The sequence below is a fragment of the Fomitiporia mediterranea genome (assembly GCF_000271605.1).
Source record: "Fomitiporia mediterranea MF3/22 unplaced genomic scaffold FOMMEscaffold_3, whole genome shotgun sequence".
NCBI classification, from domain to species: Eukaryota; Fungi; Basidiomycota; class Agaricomycetes; order Hymenochaetales; family Hymenochaetaceae; genus Fomitiporia; species Fomitiporia mediterranea.
Genome location: NW_006760388.1, coordinates 2,391,778 through 2,417,994, shown reverse-complemented (window position 1 = coordinate 2,417,994; position 26,217 = coordinate 2,391,778). Strand labels below are relative to the sequence as shown.

The following is a 26,217-nucleotide window of genomic DNA, read 5'->3' as shown; positions in this document are numbered from 1 at the left end:
CGGCTTACGGGCCAGGGTCTGATGCAGTGATCCGTTTCCTCCGCGCGTTTCTCCGTCATTACCGCGCAAAGAAATTCATATTCTGCATCTTGAACAGAACTACATCAAGCTCAGCGGAAAGTGCTCACTCAACACTTACCAGGTCACTCAAGGTACGAAACAGTTTAATTTATGGCTTTAAATCTCAGTCCTTTTGTGCATGTCACCTGTTATTTCTCTAGACGCGATATGTGCTGAATCGGCCAGCACCTTCTGTAACGAAACCCGGACAACATTATAAAAGAGTTCAAAGGTGCGGTCGTAAGTGTTGGGTGAAGGGCGGCGAGCGATGATAGGATTGACGCTGATTCGGGCCTGGAGCTCAAGGTTCTTTCATCGGTTTGGAATGTACGCTTGCCTCCTCGTGTGTTACAATGGCCTCGTGCTAATTCGCGCTCTTTAGACACTGTGCAACGCACCAAATACGACTTATCCTTATTTCCGGCCTAGTTATCACATCTCTCTTCTATCCTGCTCTTGGAATCTACTCGGACTCAGTCGGTAACTTTTCTTCAAGTTCATCACCACCAGTCGTAGGCCAGCTATTTGGGCTGAGTCCCCAACCTCTGTCGGATTTCCGAGACGATTTGGACAATGTATGGGGTGGACAAGAGGCCTTGCACATCCTGGAGGATACCGTCGCACGTGCAAGATGTGGTACAGAAAAGACAGTCCGAATAGAACGTGTACTCCTTACCAGCGACGGTTTCGACTCTGACACCGGTGCTATAGACTACGAGCTCCTTCGCTCTGCCTTACAGCTCGAGAGAGAACTCATGAAGCATTTATCAAAGGACAATTTTCATTGTCTCCCGGACCATAAGGGCGGCTGCTTAGCTCTCAGCCCGCTTGAGTTTTGGTCGCACGACGAGGATATCCTTCGCTCTGACCTCGACCTCCTCTGGACGGTGAATAAGCAGCAGAACATATCTGTCTCCGGTCTTCCTTTGAGACCATCCATGGTTTTTGCCGGACGAGAGTCGGCAGAGCCTCGTGGGTCGACCATTGATTTTGCAGCCCATCTCGCGCTTAGTTTCTTCTTCCACGAGGACGATTGCAACAGCTCTGGTGGTCATAGAGCGTGGTTGAACATCCTTAGTGAGCTTGCTCCAGCACTTGGGGAAGTCCCCAGGCACCTTCAGGAGCCCTCCCTTTTAGCTCTAGAGGTGACGTTCTGTACATGCTCCCTGAATTTCGTATTTTCTCTAATATTGAAATATTCAGCTCAACACCGGGAGGAAGACTGGCCAGCGCATACCACTAATTACGCTGACACTATATCTTTCTTACATCATATTTTTCGTCTATTTTTCTGGCTCAATGCGTCGGATGGACTCAGTTCATTCCCGGATCGGCTTGTGCTTTACCGGCTTGGTAGAAATCTTGGTCAGTACTATAACGAGTCTCAGCGTTTGTGCCATTTTTGGATTGCGCATCACACTTGTACCTTGGTAAGTTTGCGCCCATGGTTCAATTAGTAGCATCATCTGACTCATCTTAGGGGAATTTTTCCAATTGTCATCGTCTTTGTTGGTGCCGAAAACATGTTCCGTTTGGTAAGTCCTTCAGAAGTCGCACCATCTACGCATTTTTTTTTCTCAAATCAGACGGTTCATATTTCGTCCAGGTTGATGACGTTACCAAGACGCCCATCAGTCTGCCAGTGAAAGAACGAATTGGAATAGGCCTGAGTCGGGCAGGAACGTCCAACACACTGAAAGTCGTATCATATAATGCAATCCTCGGAGTTATTGGATTCTTTTCGCAAGGTGCTATACGCCAATTTTGTGCATTTGCAATTGTAGTCCTTGTTGCCCACTGGTTCCTTATTCATACGTTCTTTGTCGCCGTCTTATCAATCGACATCCAAAGATTAGAGGTAATACTGCTCACGATTGGTCCTTTGATGTATATTATCTTATCATGTCTGCTTAGCTCGATGATCTCCTTCGGCAGGACAAGAGCCTCGGCCCTCACGGAAATGACTCAGGCCAGAATAGGGACGGGACTAGGCTTGGCATGCCATCCAGGATCGTCGCAGGACTTCAAAGAGTCACAAAGGGCCGATTGACCAAGAATTTCAGCCTCATGCTGGTAAACACACCTTAAAATACTAATTATAACCTTACTTCTGACGAATATGGCTTAGCTTCTCGTGATCACTAGTACTCTGTACTATTCGACGTTGCCAGTCGCTCCAGAACGACATATGGATAGTATGCGCTCTCCTGCTACTCGTGCTTCGGTCCTGAAGTCTAAGGCGGAGCAGACCAAGTTGGATGCTCATTCCACGGCGCGGGAAATATGGCGCGTTTTTAATCCGGATGATAATAAACTTGTCCATCTAAGGGTTGAAGCTCCAGCGATAGTAGTTGTTAACCACAAGCCGTCAAGCGATAGTAGCGAACATCGGGTACATAGGTCACGGTGGCCTGCACGCACTTTACGGTCATTCTGGTGGGTCTTTAAGGTGATGGTCATCCCTATTGGCACCACTCTTTCCGTTCTGTACGGGTTGTTGCTTTATCTTCTGAAAGGGACCGACCGTTTGGAGAACCATCACGTTGATACGAAGGAAGACGAGACGGACTGTTCAGCCCCGATTGAGGACTTACCGCTTTTCAAGATATTCCCTCGCACTTTCGCTTCTGATGTTAGCATCCTTGCTTCGAACAAGAACGGCACAGTGCTTGCTTCGGTCAGTTCGGATGGGGAACTCTTCCTGTGGCTTGCCTCTTCGCGAAAGTACATTCACATCAATACGTCGGACCTCGTTCTCAAAGGCGCCTGTTCTTCGGCGGTGCAATATCCCTTGACTGCAGTTGCAGTAGATGACGAAGGAACGTGTTGTGCAGTTGGCGCCGGATCTGGAGTGATTGGGATCTGGTCCATACATGGAGATGACGTTCAGCCAATATCCCAACTTTTCTTGGATGAGTGTGCTTCGCCAGTCTCACAAATCGAACTTTCAGCACGTAGCATTCGTTCGACGGGAGATCATCTATCTGCCGAGAGGACCGGGGTGCCGGATCAGTACATAAGTCTTCCAAGTGTAATTGCCATCCATAGGAACGGTCGCGTCGTGCAGTGGACGAATGGCGTACCTATGTCCTATACTTCAAGTCGCGGAACGGATCGTGCTAGGGCCAAATTAATCCACGTCGGTGATGGGTGGCATCCTATCTTATTCTTCTTTCATGATTGTGGAGGCTATGAGATCATTGATCCTTGCCAAATTCCAATTCTACAAGGCCCAATCTACATCCATGCTGGTTCTTCGGAGGATCTGGTGGTAGATGTGCATGCTTGTTTAGTCAACATAGAGCAAGCAGTACACGTTTTGGTGGCTGCGGTGACCTACGCCGGCGTCATAACTCTTTGGGACGCGGCGACTGGAGAATGCATCTTGGTCCTTGATGAGACGTACGGCTTCGTCAATAGCTTACGAATCTTGCCGATCCCATCCAAAGCATGCTCGCAATGCGGCGAAGTTCCACAATGCAGCTTCTGCCTCGTGTACTCCGTTGGCCACATTGTACTCGTTGATCAAGGGATTCTCGCACACAGGTGTTCCTGCCCTTTGACTCAACCGCTAGTATCAAAGATCGTAGCGCATAAGGATAGTTCGATTGGAAGGCGCTCGCGGAGTGGAAGCTTCGTTTCATCCTCTGGTTTGGATACTGTTTCACATAATCGCAGTAGACGTGTGTCGTTATCGGAGGAGAATGCGCCCGATGTCAGCGCCTTCCCTGTCTCCGCACATGGTAAACATGCAAGGCGCGGTTCTGAGAAAGAAGCTTTGCGCCGAGGAAGTGATAGGTACGACAGGGTTGCGTTCTGCACGGCAGAGGATGGCATTGGAGCGTTTGGCGATGGGGAGGAATTGTCAAGACTTACCGTACCGGACGGTACAAGGTTCCCGACATCCTCCACTGATCCTTCGGTGTCTTGTTTGTGGAGGAATTTCAGACTAGTACGCGTACGAGAGGCAACTTGCGAACGGGGTGGATGGGATATCTTGAACGGCAAGATACTTGGGATTCGTCGTAAGCCTCGAAAACCTCAAGGCTCGACTGACGAGCCACAGAGGAAACCTGAAAGAGCTACGCAATCTACCGCCCTGTCAATATCCGTCCTCGATCGCTGGGAGGTATGGATGATCGACCCATCCAAGCCAAACGTGACTCTTCAAGCCTCTTCACTCTCCACATTACGATTAGAATCCGAGTCTCCCAAAGATGGTATATCGCCGTCTACCCAAAAGTCAATCCCAAGACTATCCTTCACACGCCTTTCACCACTTATTATCAGAAGCCCAATTTGTCTTGCTGGATTCGGGAATACTGTTGGGATGATTCATTTTGGGAAATTTTGACATACATACTTTATGTATACACGTTTCTACGACTTCAACAATGTATCTGATACAACTTTTACAATTACTATTACATTTTTTGGTTGAATGATTTCATCGTATTATATTGGACTTTACTACTCTTTTTGTTACATGTGTATTGATGGTTTGTTATGCAGTGCTTTCGTCAATGGATAAACACTAATCGCGAGTCAACGCAAATGAGTTTTTGAATTAAATGTTAGAAGGATGTTGCTTACCCAATAGTCCACAATAGAGTCAACAGGTGCACCAGTGTTTGGATTAGGTGAAGTTGAAAGGTATTGAAGGCTCAGGACGCCTTCCCCGTCGATTCGTAATGAGGTTTTAGAGGAGGATTGGAGTGCACGAAGCGTTTTGATTATATGGGAAAACCTGTAACTGATGGATTCGAGGTCCTGTATTAATAATAATCGCTTTTATTGGAAGGAGATATCGATTGATACCTATATGATACGTTCGAATCGCATTCAAAGGCTTCGAGGACCTCCCTATCGTTAGGGTAGTCAATCTACAGGACGTCTTTTATTATCCTTTTGTCTTAGAGGACGCGGATATCTGCTTACCTCTGTACTCCCGAATGGACCTACAGCCTGTATTCTGAACAAGGGACGGGGAGAGCCGCGTTGAAGCGATGTCTCTGGAACTGTTGGGTTCCCTATGAATGTAATCTTCTCACAGGACGGATCCACCTCTGATAGAGCGTCGCGTAGCCATGATGACTGAAGTAGTTTTAACTGACAGATTCAGAAGTTAGAGTATGTGGCTTCACCTTGAAAATACATTTTATTACACTAAAAGGATAAATACAAATTGTGTTAGCAGAGGTCAAGGGTAAATTTAATGAAGGGAGCGACTAACATATCTTGACTGTCGATCTCGAGGCTGAGCTGATCATCTGGTTCGTAAGTGACGAGTTCGCATGTGGTAGTCGGACCATCCGAGCTTTCAGCGCTATCATATACTCAGTAAGTTGTCGGACTGAGGTGAGAACAATAGACAAACCCACAGATGAAGCACAAGCGGATATCCAGGACCAGTGTATGACAACCTCATCCCAGTCCCTCTCCCACTCGTCCGAAGGAAAAATGAATCAATCTTCCCATTTGTATTCTTCTTCTTCCGACCGTCTGCACCACCGGCTTGCTCTTCATTGTCTGACTCTTCCGGCCTGTTGTTATTCCACGCTTGCCTCGGCGCAGAAGGGAAACTCGACGCCGATCCCGATGCGGTGCCGAAGATGTTTAGACATTCAAGCAGTATGTTCAATTGAATGCTGAATGTCGTCCAAGGTCCTTCCTCGTCATCGTCACTGCCAGTGTTTTCATCTTCGGGTTCATAGACGTATTCGTCGAAGAGGACGGGCCAGAGTATCACTCGTCCTATTAAGAAGGTATGAGATGACAATTCCAGTTGGAAAAGAGATGAATAATAAATATTAATACCACTTAGAGTCCTAGCCTCTTCAATTGACACCGCAAGTCCTCTCTTCATGATTGTCAAGACGGCTCGCTGATTTGTACCAGATAGACATAATCCACGTAGCAGTGTAGCGATGACTCGGATATCTGGTATCGTCGCTTTGAGTGTCTAATACTAAGTTAAAAACGGCTCCTGATATTTTCATATTCACATACCTGACGTGAGGTTAACCCGTCAGACATTGTTCTGGAGGATTAGAGTAAGCCAGCCTGACCGAGGCGCGTGCACACTGCAAATTAACGCGTATATTATGTAAGCGACGCGTACACATACACAAATAATAATTTCTGCCTGGAGAGTCGGCTGTGAACAGCATATATTCTACATCTACATCACGTAACATCCAATCTATCTTCCTTACTCTCCCCATTTTCCTTTCCCATTTTCTTGGACCAATCATATGTATAAACGGAAGCTTCGCCCTTGTTCCATGAGTTCAAAGCCTCTAGCGCTGCCTCTCCCCAATCGAACGTCTCGTGCAATGACGGGTCGGACGGACCATCGACGAAAAGCACAAGGTTCTCGTTGGATGGTTGGATGAAACCTTCATTTACGCCGTTACGAACGAGGTCTCGAAGAGGTGAGTAGAACGAGAGGACGTTGAGCAGGATGACGGCTGAAGGAAAATATAAATAATAATAAATCAATCTGGGGTAAGGAGTAGGGAGAGGGGAAAGATATACGCTTGTCATGGATGCCTAGCTGCGTCCAGGTAATCGCTTCAAAAACTTCCTCGTATGTTCCATATCCTCCTGGTAAACCAATGAAACCACTTGCACGTCTAGCCATCTCGACCTTACGCTCGTGCATCGAGTTCACAAGGACCTGCAATTATAATTTGACCCGATAAAGAGACCATTCAAGACAAGGTTCCGGACGGGAATCAATACTTACTGTTGTTAACTAAGTCATAAAGCAAGATGAGTATCGGTAGAGGATCTGGAGGCATGAGAGCTGAGCTCACCCTTTCCTTGCCATGCGTGTTCACCATAATGTCCACACTATTCTCTATCTCGCTCGTCGTCTTCTCCCTAATCCACGTAAGAATATCCTCAATCATCCACTTAACAACAGGAACGAATCGATACGTACCTTTCACCCCCAGCAGCATACATCGCATACGGCACAACGCCAGTGACATCCCCACCTTGTTCCAACGCACTGCCTGCAAGAATCGAGATCGCAGATTCAGAGAAGTCAAATCAGCACAACACATAAATTTATTCATATAAGCATAAATGGATGTCTCTGTCGAGCTATCGCACCTGAGACAACGCCCATGATTCCTTTTGAGCCTCCACCATAAACAAGCGGCCGTCCGTTCCGTGCAAGTGCAGCACCAACAGCTAAGTATATGCGTCATGAATCACGATCGTAGATTGTCAATGTAACATTCGATTCCCTTCAGCTCTAGCACACGCGGGTGATGAATAGTATAGGGAAGACACGTACAGACAGCAGCATTCTCAAAAGCCTTCTGCTTTCCTAGGGAAGACCCACAATATATCGCTACGCCTTTCGGCTTCGGAGAACCATTAACAGCATAAGCAGGAGACATAGTCAAGCTTCAACTCTCAAGCAGACAGACAGATGACAATAAGATGACACCCAGAGACGGACCTTGGAGTGAGTCACTTGGAGCTGCTGCTTTTATGCAGCTTCCTGAAGCCCCGATGCGCATCGAGCGAGGTCCGCGGTTTATTTGATCGTGGCAGACGGACATGCATATTGCATATGGCAGGCCAGACTTGCTCCGGAGTAAAGTACCGAACACTCCGAGTAACAATTGTCAATCTACCGCACGGAGGATGGAAGGCACTGAGACGCTGAGAACCTACACCCAAACTGAACAACAATTACGTTCTTGAGCGCGCACATAACATGCCAGTAACAGCACTTTTATATTAAAATAGTATACTACTTAATGCATACGCGTGTCATATTCACTTGTCAGATTGGATCAAAGCAAGAAATGCAAAACCAAGTAGTGAGTCAATGAAAGAAACAGGCTATGTGGGAACGAGGTGGGAGAAGGAAATAATAGTGAAAATCTATGATACAGTTGCAATTGGCTGTGGTGTAGGTTCCGGTACTGGTGTTGTGGAATTTGAGTCCGATTCTTCCGAGGACTGTTTTATGACTTCGAGAAGCTTCTCTTCTACAGGTCGTATAGGCTCTCCCTTGATCACTTTCTTCACCTCCTGGAGATCGAGAGTTTCGTACTCGAAGAGTGCGTTCGCGAGCTTTCAGCGTATGGTGAGTTAGACTGCAAATTGAAAAAGATCAATCTCGTCTTACCCTGTGTAACTCCTCTTCTTTATCCTTAAGGAGCCTACGAGCCCGGTCCTGTCCTTCCACAATCATTCTGATGCGCGAAGAATCGTAAGACATTATTTTGAGATAACCCACTGTCACTGCATACCTCTGGATCTCTGATTCAATCAGCTCCCTCTTTTGTGGACTGATAGTATTGTCATTCTCATGGTGGAATACAGGGCCAATCTTGTCAGAGAAGCCAAATTGCTAAGAAGCCAATGTCAGGTAAAGTTAACGCGTAAGTAACACTTGGATTGCACGTACTCGGACCATTGCTGAAGCCGTCCTCGTAGCGTTGCGAATATCACTTGAAGCTCCGCTTGATATATTCTCCGTGCCGTAAACTGAAAGATTGAAATCGATAACTCTATTTCAGAAACTGCAAAAAAAACTACTCACTCAGTTCTTCCGCTACCCTACCTCCCATTGACACATCAATAGAAGCTTGGTATTCTTTCATCGTCATAGACACTTTGTCACCTTCTGGCAGGAATTGCGTCTGACGAAGGGTAGGTCATTTAGATCATGAAACGAGGCATAACGAAAACTCACTAGGCCGAGTGCATGTCCTCGTGTCACGCAAGTAACTTTGTGTAGAGGCATAGCACCCTCTGTGTACAGAGCCACCAAGGCATGACCGCCCTGAGGAGAGTGGTCAACAATAGTCGAGATGCATATCCGAATCGAGACATTCTGGGGCTCACCTCGTGGTACGCGGTGCACTTTTTGTCCTTCGGGTCAATGTAATGCGTCCTCCTTTCCGCTCCCATGATTATGCGGTCCTAAAATAGCAGACGTTTAAAACGCGACGTCAGTCAAGCACAATGAAGACTTACCTTGGCCCATTCGAAATGCTTGAGCGTTACTTCCTTGGCACCTTCTTTGGAAGCTTGAATAGCTGCCTGACTGTGTACAATGAGGAGCACGTATTAGCAGAACTCCCGTGACTGCGGACAAGCGCACAATACTTACTTGACCATGTTTTGCAGTTCCGCTCCAGAAAAGCCTGGTGTTCCCCTGGCAATAATCATTGTGTCCACTTCTGCAGAGACCATAAGCGCAAGAACAGGAGTAATGTAGAGAAACGTACCAGGCGCTGCAATCACGCCCTTCATAAAATGCTGTAGAATTTGTACACGTCCGCGAACGTCGGGTAAGGGCACCGCTGGAAAAAAAGTTATAGGCATACTGATTTGCATCGAAGGCTTATCAGACATACCAATAGTCCTGTCAAATCGACCTGGTCGAATTAGAGCTCTGTGAAAAACAACTCAGATCTGGACAGCAACTCGCACTGGTGTAACTTACTGATCCAAGGATTCTGGGAAGTTGGTGGCAGCAATTACAATGACACCTTCAGACTGTAGGAAACCATCCATCTCGACCAAAAGTTGATTCAATGTCTGGATAATCAGTGAGTTAATCTATCCAACTCTTTTCATTATTAGAAACACCAACCTGCTTGAGGTGTTGCTGCTCGCGATTACTACGTTTTCCCCCAATAGCGTCCAACTCATCAATGAAAATAATGGCAGGCTGCTTCTTCCGTGCCGTTGCGAAAAGCTCACGGACGCGTTTTGCACCGACGCCAACGAAAATTTCCTCAAACTCAGACCCAGACGCAAACAGGAACGGCTACAATAAATGCCTTAGTCTGATTCAAGAAGTAAAACGAATGGGATGCAACGCACAACACCAGCTTCGCCTGCGACGGCCCGAGCAAGCATTGTTTTTCCTGTTCCTGGACTTCCTGTTAATAGAATGCCTTTTGGCAATTTGCCACCGAGTGTCGAGAATGCAGCGGGATCTTTGAGGAAATCAACGACATCCTTCAATTCCTCTTTTGCCTCATCTACACCGTGTACGTCGCTGAATTTCACCGTCTTCCCCTTCATGGGTTCAAACTCCGCCGCACGCGGCCCAGTCTTCAGAAGATTCGTATTTTCCAAAAATAGCGAAAAGACCACGAGAATGACTGCGAGTTGACCGATTAGAAAAGCTTGAAGAGTTGAGTGAACTTCTTGACATACAGAAACCTCCCACAACGGCCCACACGACGGTTTTGGCAATCTTCCTCCACATCTCGCCCTTTGCTAGAATAGGTATACCATCAGTCAAAAGAAATTGCGTGAAATCATTTCATTGACTCACTCTCAGCTATAGTAACATAGATCGGTGACTCTGGACCTCCACCACTATTGTTTGTACTGAGAGGAGCAGATTTTAACGCCGAAGATGCACTCATCTGAGCAGAACCTTTCTTAGCAGTCGATAGGAGTTGCGCTGCCTCCGTTGCAAGGACCCGTTTGGCAATTTCTTGGCTACGTGATGACAGGAGATGAGCACCAGAAGTTGCAGAAGTTGAGGCGACCAATGACTCGGTGGTAGTTACAGGCTGAGTTAACTGTTGCCCTGCGTTAAGAGTTGCCGTATCGTCTTGCTGAAGCTCCGTAGGCAAGGGGTGTGTACGAAGGAGCTGCTCCCGCCGAGAAACTGCAGGAGTTACGCTAGCGTTATGACCGGATTTGACAAGAGCCATAAGGTAGTATTGAAAGGCTTCGTCCGAGTGCAGTAAGGGCGATCCAGGATTCTGATATTACTTGTCAGTAAGTAAGGGCGGAAGGAAGGATAGACAAATAGAACTCACAAATTCGCACATACGCTCCCATCGACTCAAAAGTACGTTCCATCCTGCCGGTCTCTCCGATTCAATGAGCAAACGAAAGAGCCGTTCCTGCGCGGCAACATCGTTAGGATTTGCGTCTGCCTCAACCTCCGCTTTTGTGACGGCAGCAACGGAGTGAACAGTCGGGAATGAAGCAGAGGACGAAGTAGAAGCGAAACGAATGGGATATGTCCGTGATGAGCTTATAAGTTGAAGTAATCTAGAAGAGTTTAAGCATGGCGAACGACGGGGAGTAACGGCAGCGAGATGAAGGAAAGTGCGTGACGGAGGACACCAGCGGGTGGCAACGAATAATGACGAAGGAGAAGCCAAGGGGCGCGCTATACGTAGACCAAGCCCCAGCATGTGTTGGCGCACAGGGCGACGGCGACGGCGGTGGTGGAAGTGAAAGTTGACGTCGAGTCGAGTGGACAAGTAGAATGTACGTAGGCTGCGTCGGGTGTGCCGAAAATCATGCCGGGACTAGCCGATGGGCTCAATTCATTGCAGACGCGTCCTTTGCGTGCTCGCCGTCACATGCTCTTCGCGCTAGGGCTCAGGTTCAGCCTGGTAAGATCTACACGCCATTCTAATAAACTCGTCCTTTTCAGGTTCCCATCGCGCTTGTTGGCTACTGCGATTTTGACAGAACCACCAGTCAGGAAAACTATGCCTTCAGGTATCAACATCGAGCGTTTCTACGCTGACCAACGCACGCCTTTCTGCAGCCTTGATGTCGCGAAAGCTTTCAATCAGCTGAGGTCAGTCACTAATCGATGGCTCGTCTTCGTAGCGCGTTCGAGCTGATGCCATGATAGTTTGAAGGAGAAGAAGTATGCCCACTATGTTTCTCAAGCAAGTTGGGCTGGTGCCCGTATTATCCAAGGCCAATGGACTCCCGAAGCAACCTCGCTATACGACCTTCTCATTCTCACGTTCAGTGACGACAAAGGCAAGCTCGCGAACCTGGATGAATTAAAGACAAAGGCGGGTCTTTCAGATGAAGACTGGGGCAACGTCTTGCAGTATTCCTCTCAGGTAGACGATCGCTTTCCGAGCCGTTTATTGCGCATTTACTCACTATTTTTCAGGTCTTGAGCAACCTCGTCAACTATCGATCGTTCGGATTCACGAAGATCATCCCGCGTATTTCACAAGACAAATTTGGAGACGTTATCAAAAGCTCTGCAAATGCGAATGAAGCGGTCCCTCTTTGGGAGAATGTCAGTTATTTTAACAAATTAATACGAGCACGTCATGTTCAGACTGACCATATGATAGCTCAAGGGTTATATTTACGCAACGGAGCCGGAATCTACACTTACCATAGGAAAACGCACAGACGGTCACATCTCCAACTACTATATCGGGGAGCCTATCACAGATGATGAAGTCGCTGCCGTACAAGCCGCAGCGGAGAAAGAAAAAATTGACGTCTTGAATACCCGGTACCAATGAAACCAGGTTCCTACTGGTTATATCTCATTCAAACTTTATTCTAGCGTCGAGAAAGTGGACAAATCGAAGTTCATCCTCCATGTTGCATCCGCCGACTCAATGGAAACATTGTCGCACCAAATCAAGATCAATGACACGGAGGTTACCCTTGAAGTGCGATACGGAGATTTCTCCTCGGCATTACGCAAGACTGTCGATGCACTTACAGAGGTTCGTACCCATACTCTGACGATGAGTATGTATGACCTGATGGTCGCGTATATCAGGCCAAAAAATATGTGGCAAATGAGAATCAAGAGAAGATGCTCGACGGCTATATCGAGTCGTAAGGCAACCATTTCTCGTCTTTCATTAAAGGCTAATCCTCGTCCGAGATTCAAAACCGGCTCAATCGACGCACACAAGGAAGGTTCCCGAGCATGGGTGAAAGACATAGGTCCCGTTGTGGAGTCATACATCGGCTTCATCGAAACCTACGTCGACCCTTACGGTGCGCGAGCAGAGTGGGAAGGGTTCACCGCTATCGTAAATAAACAACTTAGTGCAAAGTACGAGAAACTCGTCGAGCGTGCCCCAGAGCTCATCAAGAGCTTGCCGTGGGGTCCGAACTTTGAGGTTGACGTGTTTAGGAAACCGGACTTCACTGCTCTTGAGGTGGTCAGCTTTGCAACTGGAGGTATCCCTGCAGGAATAAATGTATGTTACTCTTGATTGAACTACATATTCCCAGAGAAACACTAATTCTGTTCTGTCTAGATCCCCGTTCGTACTATGCTCTGCACAATTCTGTAGTTCCTCTCTCTTAACATCGCTGCAGAATTACTACGAAATTCGCGAATCGCTCGGTTTCAAGAACGTATCCCTCGCTGTCAGTACATTCTTCAGACATCCTCTTAGTAACGTATACTTACTCATACCACAGAATATCCTCGCCGCGAAATCACCAAGTATGCCCTCCCAGTCTACCATGAGCTGACATTCATATTACCTCTTCCCTGTATCAGATGAAGAACTAACCTTTATCCACCCTGATGACGTCGACCTGTACAACGCCTGGGATTCTCGCGCCTTCGAACTCCAAGTCGCAAATCATGAGCTCTTAGGTCACGGTTCAGGCAAGCTGTTCCAAGAGGATGCGGACGGGAAGAAGAACTTCGACCTTGAAAAGGTAGATTCAGCACAACTAATTAGAAAGGAACAATGTTAACGTCGCTTCCGGTGCGGCAGATAATCAATCCACTTACTGGGAAACCGATGTACGTCCAAGCTCAGTTGAGTCGATGTATTCCACGACTCACGAATTTACAGTACTTCGTGGTATAAACCGGGGCAGACTCCAGATTCAGTCCTCGGTGAAGTTTCCTCGTCAATGGAAGAGTGCCGCGCTGAAACAGCTGCTCTTTACTGTATGTTTCAAGTGTTTTCAAGTGCCTAATTGGCATACTTTATGCTTACCATCGCTGGCAGTGGCAAGCAATGAGGAAATACTTGGTCTTTTTGGCGTAAGTAGATTTCCAATTTGATCGGCATGCTATGATTGTGAACATGATGAAATGCTTTCTCCCTCCAGTATACCACCAAACAGGATTCTGAGGATATCATATATATCACTTTCTTGCTTATGGCGCGCATGGGACTTCGGGCACTCGAATTTTACGACCCCAAAACAAGGAAGCACGGACAAGCCCATATGCAAGCTCGGTTGGTGTTTCAGCTATTCGATCTTAGTGGCTCAAATCGAATAAATAACTGCTTCATAGTATGGGTATTACACAGCACCTGGTGCGATCCGGCATCGCACGTGTAGAGGAAATACGCAGCACAGATGGTGTTCTGGAGAACGCCTACATCCGAGTTGACCGTGCCAAAGTGCTTTCGGTTGGAAAAGATGTCGCCGGAGAACTTCTTGTTGACTTGCAAGTTCGCAAGAGCACTGCAGACGGGCCCGGCGCTCGCAGATTCTACACTGAGTTGACAACGCCTCTGCTCAGCTGGGATGGAGAGTTGCGAGATTTGGTACTCAAGAAGAAGCAGGTAAGTTACTTCTGTCTCCTCTCTTGCGGTCTTGCCTCGGTTTGTCTCTACTTCGTGTGGCTGACGTGTCAATGCACACATAGCCTCGTAAAGCATTTGTACAGGTATGTGATTCGGTCCGAATTATGTGTGATTGGTCGTTTCCTGAATCGTGGAATCACAGCCGAACACATTCGTCGTTGATGATGAAGTGGTGCTCAAAGAATATCCTCTCACCGCGGAAGGAGCTATCGAGAGTTTCATCGAAAGGAAGCTCTGATGTTGATGTGAGCGGTGTGATTTCGTCAGATTGAATTGACAGGAACTTTAAAATATTCCTTTCATCAGCTTTTGGACTAGAGTGAGAATAATGTACTGTATAAATGTTATCGGGCCATATGGGAAGGTAAACAGGGACTGGATGGAGTTGGAAGTACTAGTATTTGCTTGGAAAATTCCGGGATGATCTTGCCCAAGAAGTAGCATTGCCTCGATTGACATACGCCCTCATCTGATGGGTTTCCCTTTCTTTGGCTGCGGATGTATACGTTCTGAGCTTCCAATCCATCACGGGGCCGAGGACCCCTTAAATTCCTTTTCTCATGAAATTCTATTCATAATACCGTCCCTGTGTCAATCACGGCTGATACAACAACCTGTGCACCCCAGCGTCGATTTAAGGTAAAGTATGCTAACACCGCATTCGTCCGGTTCTCTCAAAACTCACCCCCTCCGACGCGGTGGGTGTTGAGCATTGAGAGGTTGCCTCCGTCTCGGCCCCCCTCCTTCAATTTGTCCCTCTCCTCACAACGCGGCACGTTCGCCAGGTCAACTTGAGTGAGATAGGCCCGATATGCGGACACTGGAAGCTGAGGGGCGCATGAAGATCATCAGATCGGGGAAAGCGGAAGTAAAAGGCATAGGCCTTAGCCATTTCCGCTTCACGCGACTCTGGTTATGCCTGACCGAGGATGATTTGCTGTTCTTCAAGGATTCCGTACGTGTCTCGCCGCCTACACTGGCCTAGTAGTTGCTGTTGCTGACGACGCCTGCATTTATCGTAGTCCTCTGCGCTGTCAAAACCCAGCGCGTCCATTCCCTTCAGCGACATCCAACACTGCTGTCCCGATACTACAAGATCGAACTGTCTACGAGTCACGCTGGCCTCGAAACTCGTGCATATATGCTTCAAGACTGCGCAAGAACTCAGGCAGTGGAGTAGCGCGATCGAAGCTTGTTTGCAGCCGGTCTTACTCATCGGAGGAGCCGCGCCGGCCGAGAACCGTGAGCTTAATTTATTTATTACTATATCGAATAGAGTATAAATTAAGTATCTAACTATTTTATTACTATTCACCTATTACAGTACTTTCTAATGAAGAGTTCCATGACCGTTACTTGTCCACTTCGTCCCCAGTATCCCCGAAACGTGGAAAGTTCGCGCACAGAGAGTCCACTCTCACGGGGACAACTCTCCACAGTGACCGCACTGGGCGATTCTCATCTTGGTCTGGGTGGACAGCGTATGATTTTAATGATGACGAATGGCCGGAGTTCAGTGAATTCAAAATAGAGGATGAGAAATGTCTGAATGATATTGACGAAGTGGAAGAAGACGGCCCTGCCGAGAGGTCCCCTTCGCCTGTGGATCCCGAACTCGTGTTTGAAGTCGGTCGTGTACATCTAGCGGTTTCTGGATACCCGATTCCAAGAGAACTTGATCTTGGGATTGCGGACCTAACGGGACAGATATGCAAACTCGATGATCATGCTGCGGCTGTTGGAGGGTTTTCGGATATCTGGAGAGGGACTTGGGATGCGAACGGTCGGAGTAAAACTGTAGGTGTCAAAGAGATCTGCCGCATTCCTTCTGTTGCTTATTTTGTCTATGTTCTATAGGTGGCCATCAAAGTCATTCGTTCATTTTGCTTTGACTCCAAAACAGAAGCAAAGGTTCGGAAGGTAAGCCATCCATTCTCACAACAATCAATTCCTACTAGAGACGGATGACTAAAAAAGTATACTACCATTTTCAGCGCCTAAACCAAGAACTGGACATTTGGAAGAAGCTTCAGCACGTTCACATCGTTCCGTTATACGGAGTTGTCAATGACATGGGGCACTATGCGTCGATGGTTTCACCTTGGATGGACAACGGCAATGCGTCGAAGTATTTTGAGGGGCAGGATGTGCAGACTACACTACCAAGGAGGCTAAAACTTGTATGTTCCACTTTACTTTCAGGATGCCGTTTCCATTTTATTGATACGTGGAATACCAATAGCTTTACGAAGTCGCTTCGGGTCTTGAGTATTGTAAGGAATCACGTCAATTCCTTCTGATACAACCGTGCTGAAATATACCTTTCTCCAGTACACTGTTTCTCACCTCCAATAATACACGGAGACCTCAAAGCCGTTCGTCCTTCTTCCCTCTCAATGTCCCTTTATCCTCTCATACAAACTTCCATTTTTTTTTGTATAGTCAAACATCCTAGTATCCGACTCCGGCCACGCACTCCTTACAGACTTCGGGATATCAACTCTCATCGAAGAAGCCACAGGGACCGAACAATCCGCGTCAACATTTGCAGGTTCAGTCCGATGGATGGCGTTCGAGCTCTTCAACCCTTATGGATCAACCAGGTCTATCGAGGAAAGTCAGGGCTCGGTACAATTGACGACATATTCCGATATTTGGTCGTTTGGGAGTACAGTGTTAGAAGTAAGCCCAGAAACCACCCCAACTAGCGTTTGACGTTTCTAACGCCATTTATTTTCTCTTGTTTTTGAAAAAAAATCAGGTCTTAAGTGGCAAACTCCCCTACTACTACCGCAAAAAAGACGTTCAAGTCGTACACGAGATCCTCCTCGGCATAAAACCTCTCCACGACAAACTCCGCTCGGCCTATCCCAGTATCTCCTCGGAAATCTGGAGCTTCCTCCTAACGTGCTGGAAAGACGACCCGCGAAGTCGGCCCTCTATAACTCACGTCAAAGATACGATCGGACACCTGTTCAAGGAAAGGCGACGTATGGGTATCGTTTTTAATGAAGAAGGGTTTTTGTAGCTCTACGATTTTTTCCCCACCTTTTTTCGCATTCGCATTCGATTTAATTTGCGCCTTTTTCGCCTATTTTCGTTTCCTCTTCTTCAATTTTTTTTCTTTTTTCGGTGGAGCATTGGGGACAAAAAGAGACAAAGAGAAGAAGGCCAGTAATTTGTAATTTTATCTGTATTTTAAGAGGACATGGAGCATTTAGATACTTACATCAGTGTAGTCGTCAGATCTGTTGTTAGCATAGTCAATCAAAATCCAAGGTGTATTGCGATCAAGACATTCGGTTTTGTGCTGCAAGAAAGTGTGTTCATGAACCAAAAAACGTCGATAAAGGCCCTGAAATAAACAGGAAATAATTCTATGTATGCTAATTACCTGCACTCCAAATAAGAAACCAATCTGCTCTACTCTATTAGTACTTTGTAAGATATCCCGGTATGTATGTAATGAATTATGAGCTCTATAAGAAAACAAATATGAACAGCGAGAAAGAGGATATATATAACTTAGGAAGAAAACGAAGGCTGATATCCTGAGAGGCAAGTGTCAAGTCATTTCTTGGATCCGAGCGACTACTACAGTGACACTAATAAGCCGTCGAGTTAGTCCTCCATATCTACGAAATGTGAGCATGAAACTTACTCATCAACTTTCTGGAGTAGCAGGAGAATATCAGTAACGCGCTACATGAGGGAAGTTAAATTAGCTAGGCTTACCCCTCCTTTGTAAAGCTCCCCTACTCTAGCAGCCGCAACTAATCACAGAGCGGGTCAGCAAGGCGCTTTTAGCACAATTGTCTTATTTGTCATGGCTTACTCTCAAATGGACTAATCCTTCTGTCATTCACCATACAAGCTCGAGCGTATAAAACTAGTCTATCCGCCATTTCTTGGGCTTGTTGATGTTCCGGAGCACCAGACCGACTAATAAGAGTGCATATTTGCAGCATCTCATTCGCAAACACGTTATCGGATAAACCATCCGTCTGAAAAGTAGGCGTCAGAAATATTCAGAGGAGCATAGGTCGATGTTCACTCACATAAGCTACTACGGTGTCGCCATCTCTTAATCTAGTCTCGTAAACATCTGCTTCTCGGGGAGAGTCTGTGTACGCCTGCCCATACTTTCGTGTCCCTGACGGAACTTTCGATAATTGCCTGTATGTCTGCATGTCAACTGTGTGAGATCCAAATGATAAGAAACATACGAACTTGGGACAATTGAAGAAATGCGTTTGGGGTGGTTGATAATAAAGTAGATTAGAAGATCTAAAAATACAGAAGCCACTATCACCGAGGCTAATCGTAGAAAATATAAGTCAGTATGAAGTACGAATAAAACGATATGACATACTTAGCGGCTCGTAACAGACCATTCGAAGCATTGACATTTATTAGACAAGCAGTACTTGAACCTGATCGCTTTAGTCGTAAAATATAGATCAACAGGGCTACAAAGGAGACTCACCCGCCTCTACAGTCTTCTCCCTCAGGACGGCTCCATGGGCAAGCTCAAGGCATTCCCTCGGTTTTAGCTCCCATCCCTGTACCTGCTCGCGTTCCTCATAATTTGATAAAGGATCGGTCTCCGGCTCTCCCGCCCATGATTGCTTGCAGTATCGATGCGCGTGATACATCAATGCTTGAGAGAATAGTGAGGGGTCTACCCCGACGTCTATCCATCCACCGACTCCATCAGCAACACCGAAAGAAATACCCTGTCCAGGTTAACAGTGTAAGCACTGAGCTTCCAACCGAAAAGCACACATACTCACCGACTGGTTACGCATCTGCTCGGAGTCGTCATATTTGCTGTTAGCATTAAGTCTCGTAGACCGAGAGCCATAACATACCTCCTGGACATAGAAGAAATCTTCACCAGCATCTTTCGACGGAACACCCTTCGGTCTGGACAGCATTGCATCTCTCCAGGCGCGAATATCACTCCCGATTGGGAAGTCTGTAGCAACCTTCAGTGGTCGCCCTGGGGTTGCACGATACTCCGGCGGCTTCCCCTCGAAACTTGCCCCAACGTGTATCTTGAACGGTCTGCGTGGTGGCGCAGAAGACATCAAACGGCGTATCGGTAGTCGTCTGCGCTGCAATACAGCACGAGCCATCGTGGGCGCGAGTCTACTGGCACTTAGTGATGGGGGAGACATGGGGGTGGAGGACAAGGTGGAATTTTCTTCCGCGCACAGGACGGACGGTCAGGCTCCGAGTCCGAGGCGCGCTCAGTCACTCAGTGCTCACGGACGGACAGATCGGTCACAGCCTCTTCCTCTTATGACGCGTGAAGATTAAAAGAACACGTGTTCATCTTCTTACGAATATCAAATACTACGATTTTATTTCAATTTAGGTAAAACGAGAGAGCATGTATTTTCTGTAGAAAGTTGTTACATGTCTGATTATTAATATAATGACAGTGTAGGCCACGTAGATAGTCGTAGATGATTCATGCGACAGCACACAGCAAGGTCCGGATACAGATTGAAAGCAAGTGTCTCAATCTATGCATCGAACAGAGTCCAACTGGGTATCTATAGATATATATTACGTCTGGCGAAGTACCTCCTCAGGTAATCATATGTTCGTGCAAAGTGTGCACTTGAACGTGATCTCGTCTCTGAAGAGCACAGCTGTTTCGACAGAATAAATCAATACCGATCTGTGTATTTCACAAGGAAATAAATGACTTACGCAAGATAATCAAAGCTGCGAAGGCAGCTATAGCAAGTAGGTACACAATGCCGAACTTGAACACGATCCACCGACGTTGCCTCTTCTGCTTCGTAGAAAAGAGTGGAGGGCGTATTTGCTTTGACGGACGAAGCCAGACTGTGTTCCGTGTTAGTGAGAGAACAATCAGGGCAACACAATAAACATGTCACTCACAGAGCATTGTCGAGTGGATACGGTCTATGAAAGGAATAAACAGTGGAGGAGTCAGAATAAAGAGGAGGAGGTGTGCCAGGATAAAGTCGGAACTCCACAACGACATCTCCACGATCTTAACAACAAACTCTCGAGCAGGCTGCGACATCGCACCGTTGCCCAAGCCGACTCCATACCATTTCCCAGTCCACCAAGCACGATTTGTCTCGTCATGCTGTAACTCTCTGGACAAGAACACGGAAATAAGGATCTTCTGAATGGCCCGCTGTATCGCGATAATGCAAATCAGCCCAAGTACTGCATGTGAGACGTCCCAGAGTTCAAGGAACCACTATAAATTGCGTTAGACGAATATTGAAATGTAGACAGGTCAGTCACTTACGAAAAACTCAAAGAACGCAATAATACCAATGAGAGCGAGTAAGTGAGCTGTTGCAGCCATGATAGACGCGAATTTTCCGCAGCAACCTTGTAACATTGGCCCAAGAAACAATGACGTAAAGAACAGCGCAATCAAAACAGTCGCATTCCAAACCATAGGACCGATTGCAATGACTGCGATACGGATGAGAGGACTGGGTGGTTGGTTGCCATTCGCGTCCGGGAAGGATTTGACGAACATGTATGCGATCGTAAAGAGTGCCGCCATTACCAACGGAGCGAGAATCTCTGAGAAGAGCACTGTCTTCCATCGCGCACGTGGAGTATCCCCAGATAATTTGTCGGACGGTTGGCCCAATTTCTTCTTCTTGAAACCGGTGATCATGGTTCGAGAGAGACGGCAATAGCCATACCAGCTGCTTGCTTTCGTCTTCGAGTTGCCCCGCGACATCCACCGCAAAAATTCTCTGTAATCAATAATGAAGTCGGGAATTGAGAATTGATGTGGGTTGAAAACGAAAGGCGCGATGCACAATGACAAGACGGAGACCCAGAAATAGATCAGATGGGGAATCCAGACAGTAATCGTGGCATAGAGCAACATGATCAACGTCCGCATACCCATATAGATACTTGGACCAGCGAATCGAGAGTATAGGATGCTGAAAGACATCCGAGTAGTTGCAAAGCCTCGACCAGTCGCAATGTACCTTGCTCCACCAAAAGTCAAGTTGCTCAAGATGGACTGAGAATAGATTTGAGTGGAGAAGACTTCAAATATGGGCGAAAGTGAGAGGAAGTGCTTGGCAAGACGCATAAGTGCAGAGCCAGTTCCACGTTCAACGAGTTCTGAAGGAAACAATTAGAGTCAAAGAAAGCACAAAATCAATTTGCATCCTACCTTGCAAGAAGAGTGGCAAGAATGCAATGAAGAACACTAGGAATATAGAGACAATGCAACGCTTGATCCAGTCGAAAGCAGGTTGGAGATTATAGCAACCACCTTGACCAGCGATAGGATTGTTTTGCGAATCAAGGAGACAGATGTTGAGAGATTTGTTCAAAGTGCCAAGGAAAATTACTGAAAAGCAATGTCAGTTGGGTGCGGCTGGAAGGTCGCTTCGATACAGAACGACTTACAGACAATCATGAAAATCCGCACAGAAAGGATGATAAGGATGTTGTTCATGTGGAAACCAGGATGACCATAGTAGAATGTTAGGAAGCGATCAAGAGGCAGCTGCGTCCCGAGATAATAATACTCCCGACTGAGCATTTGTTCGCCCATTCCTGTTCCAATCTTAGTCTGGAAGTTAAGAATCGTGCCGAAACCAAGGTCACGTCCTTTGCCGCATTGATAGTACTCTGAGTGCTTGATGCGTCCACCGCGGCCGAAAGCGTTCATACCGGCGAAAATATCCTCGTTGAGATGCAGACCCTTCTGTGCTTTCGAGACGCCACCGCGTGTAGTCATGAACAATGCATTCAAGAAATCCGGGTGGCCATAATGCAACTTTCCGCCAATCCATGCAAGCGCACGGGCAGTCATTGTACCGAATGTCTGTTCCTTTCCAGCGGCTATATCGCCAAGCACACCGATGTTCTCCGAGAAGATGTACTCGCGGGTACCAATAATAGCAACAGGCGTTTTCTTGTGCTCCTTGTGACCCCACTGTGCATATGGACTCTGACTGGAAATCGAGTATTCGTCAAACTCGCCCAAGATGTTACGAATCTTTATGCACTCCTCCAAGTAGTTGTCCTGGTTAGCATCAATGAGTTGCAAGTATTCGCCACGGTAGAAGACAATCGCATGATTCTGGTTATCCGACTTCCCGTCGCCAATGATGGGGTTACCCGGCAACTCAATGCGGAACTTCGGCTTACGCTTCCCGGTCTCGTCAACCTCAGAGTGGCCGTCAATGAGTGCGGAGTACAGTCGAGGTTCGCCACCTTTTTGCCTTGGCGGTTCTTCGTCGAGATAAGCAATTTGCAAGTCCGGGTACGCACGTAGCAGGAACTCTGCATTTTCAAGCTCCTGAGCGTTGAATTTCGAATATCGCTGCATAGAGATGCAGAAGCGGAACTTCCTGCGAGCCATTCGCTCCAACTCTCGCTCCAACCTGTCGGTATTGCCGCTGAACAGCTGAACGACTTCGGGATTCTCCACGCGGTAGAGTAGCTTGATGGCTTTCGAATAATTCATCATGCCGGAAACAGTGCGGTACAAAGTCTGAGCGCGGAGAGAAGCCCAGATACGTGTACGAAGCGTATACTCGGGAGAAGCTGTCTTGAATCCAATGCAGTAGAACGGAAGGTCGTCCGCCTTCTTTGACTTTTCGCTAGTGCTATCGAACGGACTACTTTCCGTGCCAAAGGCCGCTGATTCCTCCGCAAGGATCTTCGTATCCTTGACGAAGTTATCCCATTCAACTGGATGAAGTTGCTTGAGATACTCCAAAAGAGTGACACGTGTATTTTGGTCTTCTTCACGAATAATCTCGCGCAGACTGAGGAGGATTTTCTCAGAGTAATGCGGAACCAGGACAGTGAAGGTGGGCATGGCATCGACAGGAAGAGGCTCGGGTAACTCAGTGGTCAGAGATGATGCGAAAAATGAGATCCTGCGTTCAGCCTCACCACCAGGCGGGAAGAAGCCACCCCGAAGATTCGAATTATTCTGAGCAGTGAAGAACGGTGGTGCACGCAAAGTCCTGCGACCATCTGGTCCATCCATCTGATGGTAAAGCAGGCGTTGAACATGATCGATGGAAAGCAAATGCTCCCGATACATCGAAATAATGATGGCGTTCCAAATTTGCGAAACCAAGACCTTTGGTTTGTATTTAACCTCCATTTCCGCAGTCGCTAGAAGTTTAGCGTAAATCCGCTTCGGCATACGTGTATAGACATCCTTCCATGGAGTCCAAATCGAGAGACCAAGGCTAAATGACCGTCCGATGCTAAAGATGACAAGCCAAATGATGTACCAGAGATACGTGTCGAGGAAGAACAGAACCAGATCCATGATGTACATGAGAGCGAGTGTGATTGGTACCTGGTTTTGGCACAGGTTCGGACCGAAGTACTTGTCGCTGCAGTTTTGAACCTTCGTATTCACCATGACTGCAATTGGGCCACTAAATGAGGCCGTCAAGAAAAAGAATGACTCCACCAGCTTGCACGCCCAAACGAGAAGCCATAAAATGATCGACGCGAGCCGTGCCTTCCTATCCAGAGCTGGATAAGATGCAGTGAACGTCTGGCTAGCCATGTACTTCCGCGATTTTCCGGCCACGCGATCACCGAACATGCGTCCGGACGGAATGACAGCGAAGAGAATACTCACAACAACAGAGATGAAGAACTGGACTATTCCCAGGATCAATGGAACGTTACTCTTCGTTCCATCTGTTATGGCGATATAGAAAGTTGGACCACCAGTTATGGCCAAAATTACCAAAAGGATAAGAAGCCGTCCACTCAGGTGTGAAGCGTTGTTCCACGTCGTCGGAATATGCGAGAACTCCGCAAGCGTAGCGAAAATCATAATCAAAGTCGAGACTGCTCCTCCTAATGCTGTTGCCGACCAAGACATCGCAGGGGACGGGTCCGTTTGCTCCGGAGGCGTGTACACCTTCGGCGAATTGAATGCGGTGTAGAACCAGTACGGCGCGATATGCAGGATCCAGATGCGGTTGAAGTTAACCAGCAAGTGTAATATAGACCGCTTCTCATAGAAGGTTTTGAAGAAGACCTTATTCCAGTCGACTCGTTCTAACTTCATGAAACGTTGAGCAGGGGGTGCATCGACGAGACGAGTCTAATAGATTTAGGTCAGACACCGCGAAGGAAGCCGAATCGCTAAAGTAAATTACCTTATCGTTCAGAACGATACGTGCCAGGCCTTCAGGATACCAGAAGAGCTGGTTAACATCATCATAACCAATGATCTCATGATGATCCCTCTCCCTCCTGACGAACTTCCCGTCCAGTCGCTCATAACCCTGGTCACGAAGGAACCGATACAGAGGCTTGATGATCGTATGGAGGTAAAGGCCTTCTGGAACAGGATCAACCCTATTCTGGCAATCGGGTGAACGGTAATAGTCGTCGGCACATTTAAAAATGAAACACATGCACTCCGGCATAAAACGAACATTGCCCGCTTCACCCCAGCACAGCAAGTAGAGGGCAATCTGGCGCAGCCTGTCATACTGGCTCATATTGTTCATGGCGTGCCGCCAGCGGTCCAAAGCAGTGTTGAGTGACTTTTCTCCTGTAGTCTTCAGGCCCTTTGTGCTCCGCAAACGTTGCAAACCAGGATTCTGTGTCTGACCAACAGCATCGTCAAGGTTTAACTGTGCAGCGAAATACCATTTCCGATAATTGGCATTTTGACCTCCAATATAGTCCGCGTGCAGAGTGAGAAGGGCTTGGTTAGGGGTCATGCGAGAAGCGCGACTGTCCAGCAGCGTCATAGTAAAGTCATACATGTTGCGCATCGAATCGCGCTGGAAACCAAATTTCTGTGTCAAATCCAGGAAGATATCCTCGATCTCTCTGCACGACCCGAACGATCAGAAACTGCTATTTGATGTGATGAGAAGAACACATACTCAGTAGACATTGGTATCTGACGGTCGACAGTCCACGCAGGGTACGGGTCTCTGGATCCTCTCGGTCCTGGCATGTCGGAAAAATTGCTGATGCCAGAGGGATAGCTGGGGCCTGTATGTGAGTCGATGGAGCTTGCATAGTGATTCCCATACACATCGACTTCAGACTCGTTGTCCCCGCGCACTGAACGAGAGGGGAGAGGACATGGATGCATGAGTGAGCAAGTGAGTCGAAAATGCAAGAATGCTGCGGAGAAGTTGTTTCTCACCGAACGGGTCACGAGAAGTAAGATGGGTGGTGCTACTATATTGTGCATCACCCCGGCGACCATACGCGCTACCAGCGTCCGACTCAGCATCGTAGTCACGAACGGGTTGCTGGTAGTACTGCTGAGGATTTGCAAACGGGTTGTTCTGTCCCCCGTTGCCAGGTCTGGCGGCCATGGTCAGAGTACTGCCAGGTGTGGAGGAGGGCGTCTAGAGGATTGAGCAAGACCGCAGGATAAAAGAATGGAGGGGAGCTGAGGCAAGCCGCAGCGATGAGAATGAGAGTAAAAAAGACAAGCAAAGTCAGGGGACGATAGTGGCGGGAAGAAAAGCGCTGAGGTGGGCGACGACAAGATGAGAGAGTTCTTCTGCTTCCTTGGGCGATGGCGACGGGCTCGGAGCAGCCAACCGCTCCCACGGTCTGCCAGTCGATCCCCATTACTTGTTACGTAATATGGTAATATCACGCGTCCTGTCCAATCAAGCAAGGACAACAGAATACTGTACCCATCTGTATGGGTACAACCAGGCAGAGTGCGTTACCGGTGGAAATTGGAAACCTAACTATGTGGACGCGTTACAGTTGCTAATACAGACAACCAGACGGACGTTGCTGGAAGTTACTA

General features: G+C 47.4%; 8 protein-coding genes across 8 annotated transcripts; 3 read left to right on the top strand and 5 right to left on the bottom strand.

Moving 5' to 3' along the window:
- Positions 1-328: 328 nt before the first annotated feature.
- On the top strand, positions 329-4,414 carry FOMMEDRAFT_26728 (uncharacterized protein; the record flags this gene model as incomplete). Its single annotated transcript, XM_007264019.1, has 7 exons — positions 329-387; positions 443-1,205; positions 1,264-1,490; positions 1,541-1,595; positions 1,667-1,918; positions 1,975-2,133; positions 2,189-4,414. 7 exons carry the CDS (start codon positions 329-331, stop codon positions 4,412-4,414), a joined length of 3,741 nt encoding a protein of 1,246 aa, XP_007264081.1.
- A 144-nt stretch (positions 4,415-4,558) lies between these two features.
- On the bottom strand, positions 4,559-6,096 carry FOMMEDRAFT_166240 (Rad1-domain-containing protein; the record flags this gene model as incomplete). The annotated part of the gene is made up of 9 exons (XM_007264018.1): positions 4,559-4,594; positions 4,654-4,813; positions 4,879-4,943; positions 4,999-5,154; positions 5,205-5,226; positions 5,294-5,386; positions 5,442-5,814; positions 5,878-6,022; positions 6,070-6,096. 9 exons carry the CDS (start codon positions 6,094-6,096, stop codon positions 4,565-4,567), a joined length of 1,071 nt encoding a protein of 356 aa, XP_007264080.1. The 3' UTR covers positions 4,559-4,564.
- Positions 6,097-6,146: 50 nt separating this feature from the next.
- FOMMEDRAFT_119343 (uncharacterized protein) lies at positions 6,147-7,601 on the bottom strand. Its single transcript, XM_007264017.1, has 7 exons — positions 7,367-7,601; positions 7,180-7,260; positions 7,007-7,079; positions 6,879-6,945; positions 6,809-6,817; positions 6,598-6,739; positions 6,147-6,530 (listed from the first exon to the last, which is right to left on the bottom strand). Exons 1-7 carry the CDS (start codon positions 7,470-7,472, stop codon positions 6,247-6,249), a joined length of 762 nt encoding a protein of 253 aa, XP_007264079.1. The 5' UTR covers positions 7,473-7,601; the 3' UTR covers positions 6,147-6,246.
- A 200-nt stretch (positions 7,602-7,801) lies between these two features.
- Positions 7,802-11,282, bottom strand: FOMMEDRAFT_104299 (ATP-dependent metallopeptidase Hfl). The gene is made up of 17 exons (XM_007264016.1): positions 10,878-11,282; positions 10,382-10,820; positions 10,261-10,323; positions 9,922-10,205; positions 9,689-9,865; positions 9,539-9,633; positions 9,450-9,487; positions 9,321-9,395; positions 9,203-9,272; positions 9,067-9,136; positions 8,935-9,012; positions 8,783-8,872; positions 8,630-8,729; positions 8,495-8,574; positions 8,337-8,437; positions 8,213-8,279; positions 7,802-8,157 (listed from the first exon to the last, which is right to left on the bottom strand). Exons 1-17 carry the CDS (start codon positions 11,259-11,261, stop codon positions 7,966-7,968), a joined length of 2,403 nt encoding a protein of 800 aa, XP_007264078.1. The 5' UTR covers positions 11,262-11,282; the 3' UTR covers positions 7,802-7,965.
- Positions 11,283-11,438: 156 nt separating this feature from the next.
- Positions 11,439-14,977, top strand: FOMMEDRAFT_18161 (aflatoxin-detoxifizyme). Its single transcript, XM_007264015.1, has 18 exons — positions 11,439-11,656; positions 11,714-11,933; positions 11,987-12,118; positions 12,177-12,343; positions 12,398-12,563; positions 12,620-12,678; positions 12,728-13,049; positions 13,110-13,115; positions 13,171-13,221; positions 13,276-13,300; positions 13,358-13,521; positions 13,581-13,609; positions 13,662-13,759; positions 13,821-13,855; positions 13,924-14,054; positions 14,114-14,387; positions 14,471-14,491; positions 14,551-14,977. The coding sequence occupies exons 1-18, from the start codon at positions 11,565-11,567 to the stop codon at positions 14,644-14,646; spliced, it is 2,088 nt and encodes a 695-aa protein (XP_007264077.1). The 5' UTR covers positions 11,439-11,564; the 3' UTR covers positions 14,647-14,977.
- A 1,395-nt stretch (positions 14,978-16,372) lies between these two features.
- On the top strand, positions 16,373-17,436 carry FOMMEDRAFT_77898 (kinase-like protein; the record flags this gene model as incomplete). The annotated part of the gene is made up of 5 exons (XM_007264014.1): positions 16,373-16,588; positions 16,651-16,681; positions 16,740-16,783; positions 16,851-17,090; positions 17,170-17,436. The coding sequence occupies 5 exons, from the start codon at positions 16,373-16,375 to the stop codon at positions 17,434-17,436; spliced, it is 798 nt and encodes a 265-aa protein (XP_007264076.1).
- A 629-nt stretch (positions 17,437-18,065) lies between these two features.
- Positions 18,066-19,588, bottom strand: FOMMEDRAFT_153275 (uncharacterized protein; the record flags this gene model as incomplete). Its single annotated transcript, XM_007264013.1, has 8 exons — positions 18,066-18,080; positions 18,144-18,181; positions 18,244-18,412; positions 18,467-18,584; positions 18,639-18,725; positions 18,781-18,841; positions 18,895-19,144; positions 19,202-19,588. The coding sequence occupies 8 exons, from the start codon at positions 19,586-19,588 to the stop codon at positions 18,066-18,068; spliced, it is 1,125 nt and encodes a 374-aa protein (XP_007264075.1).
- A 424-nt stretch (positions 19,589-20,012) lies between these two features.
- Positions 20,013-25,539, bottom strand: FOMMEDRAFT_79513 (1,3-beta-glucan synthase; the record flags this gene model as incomplete). The annotated part of the gene is made up of 8 exons (XM_007264012.1): positions 20,013-20,068; positions 20,130-20,267; positions 20,325-20,655; positions 20,707-21,554; positions 21,607-21,786; positions 21,846-24,528; positions 24,584-25,268; positions 25,325-25,539. The coding sequence occupies 8 exons, from the start codon at positions 25,537-25,539 to the stop codon at positions 20,013-20,015; spliced, it is 5,136 nt and encodes a 1,711-aa protein (XP_007264074.1).
- Positions 25,540-26,217: the final 678 nt, after the last annotated feature.

What these genes read in the sequence shown, in the direction of transcription:
- FOMMEDRAFT_119343 (XM_007264017.1), bottom strand. Translation starts at nt 7,472, where the DNA reads ATGTCTCCTGCTTATGCTGTTAATGGTTCTCCGAAGCCGAAAGGCGTA. An exon ending in TTTTGAGAATGCTGCTGTCT is followed by an intron (nt 7,261 to 7,366) that starts GTACGTGTCTTC and finishes GCATATACTTAG; the next exon opens with CTGTTGGTGCTGCACTTGCA. An exon ending in GCTAGGCATCCATGACAAGC is followed by an intron (nt 6,531 to 6,597) that starts GTATATCTTTCC and finishes ATTTTCCTTCAG; the next exon opens with CCGTCATCCTGCTCAACGTC.
- FOMMEDRAFT_104299 (XM_007264016.1), bottom strand. Translation starts at nt 11,261, where the DNA reads ATGCTGGGGCTTGGTCTACGTATAGCGCGCCCCTTGGCTTCTCCTTCG. An exon ending in TAGGGTAGCGGAAGAACTGA is followed by an intron (nt 8,575 to 8,629) that starts GTGAGTAGTTTT and finishes TCAATCTTTCAG; the next exon opens with TTTACGGCACGGAGAATATA. An exon ending in AAGAAGAGGAGTTACACAGG is followed by an intron (nt 8,158 to 8,212) that starts GTAAGACGAGAT and finishes ATACGCTGAAAG; the next exon opens with CTCGCGAACGCACTCTTCGA.
- FOMMEDRAFT_18161 (XM_007264015.1), top strand. Translation starts at nt 11,565, where the DNA reads ATGCCTTCAGGTATCAACATCGAGCGTTTCTACGCTGACCAACGCACG. An exon ending in TCTTGCAGTATTCCTCTCAG is followed by an intron (nt 11,934 to 11,986) that starts GTAGACGATCGC and finishes ACTATTTTTCAG; the next exon opens with GTCTTGAGCAACCTCGTCAA. An exon ending in CGGTCCCTCTTTGGGAGAAT is followed by an intron (nt 12,119 to 12,176) that starts GTCAGTTATTTT and finishes ACCATATGATAG; the next exon opens with CTCAAGGGTTATATTTACGC.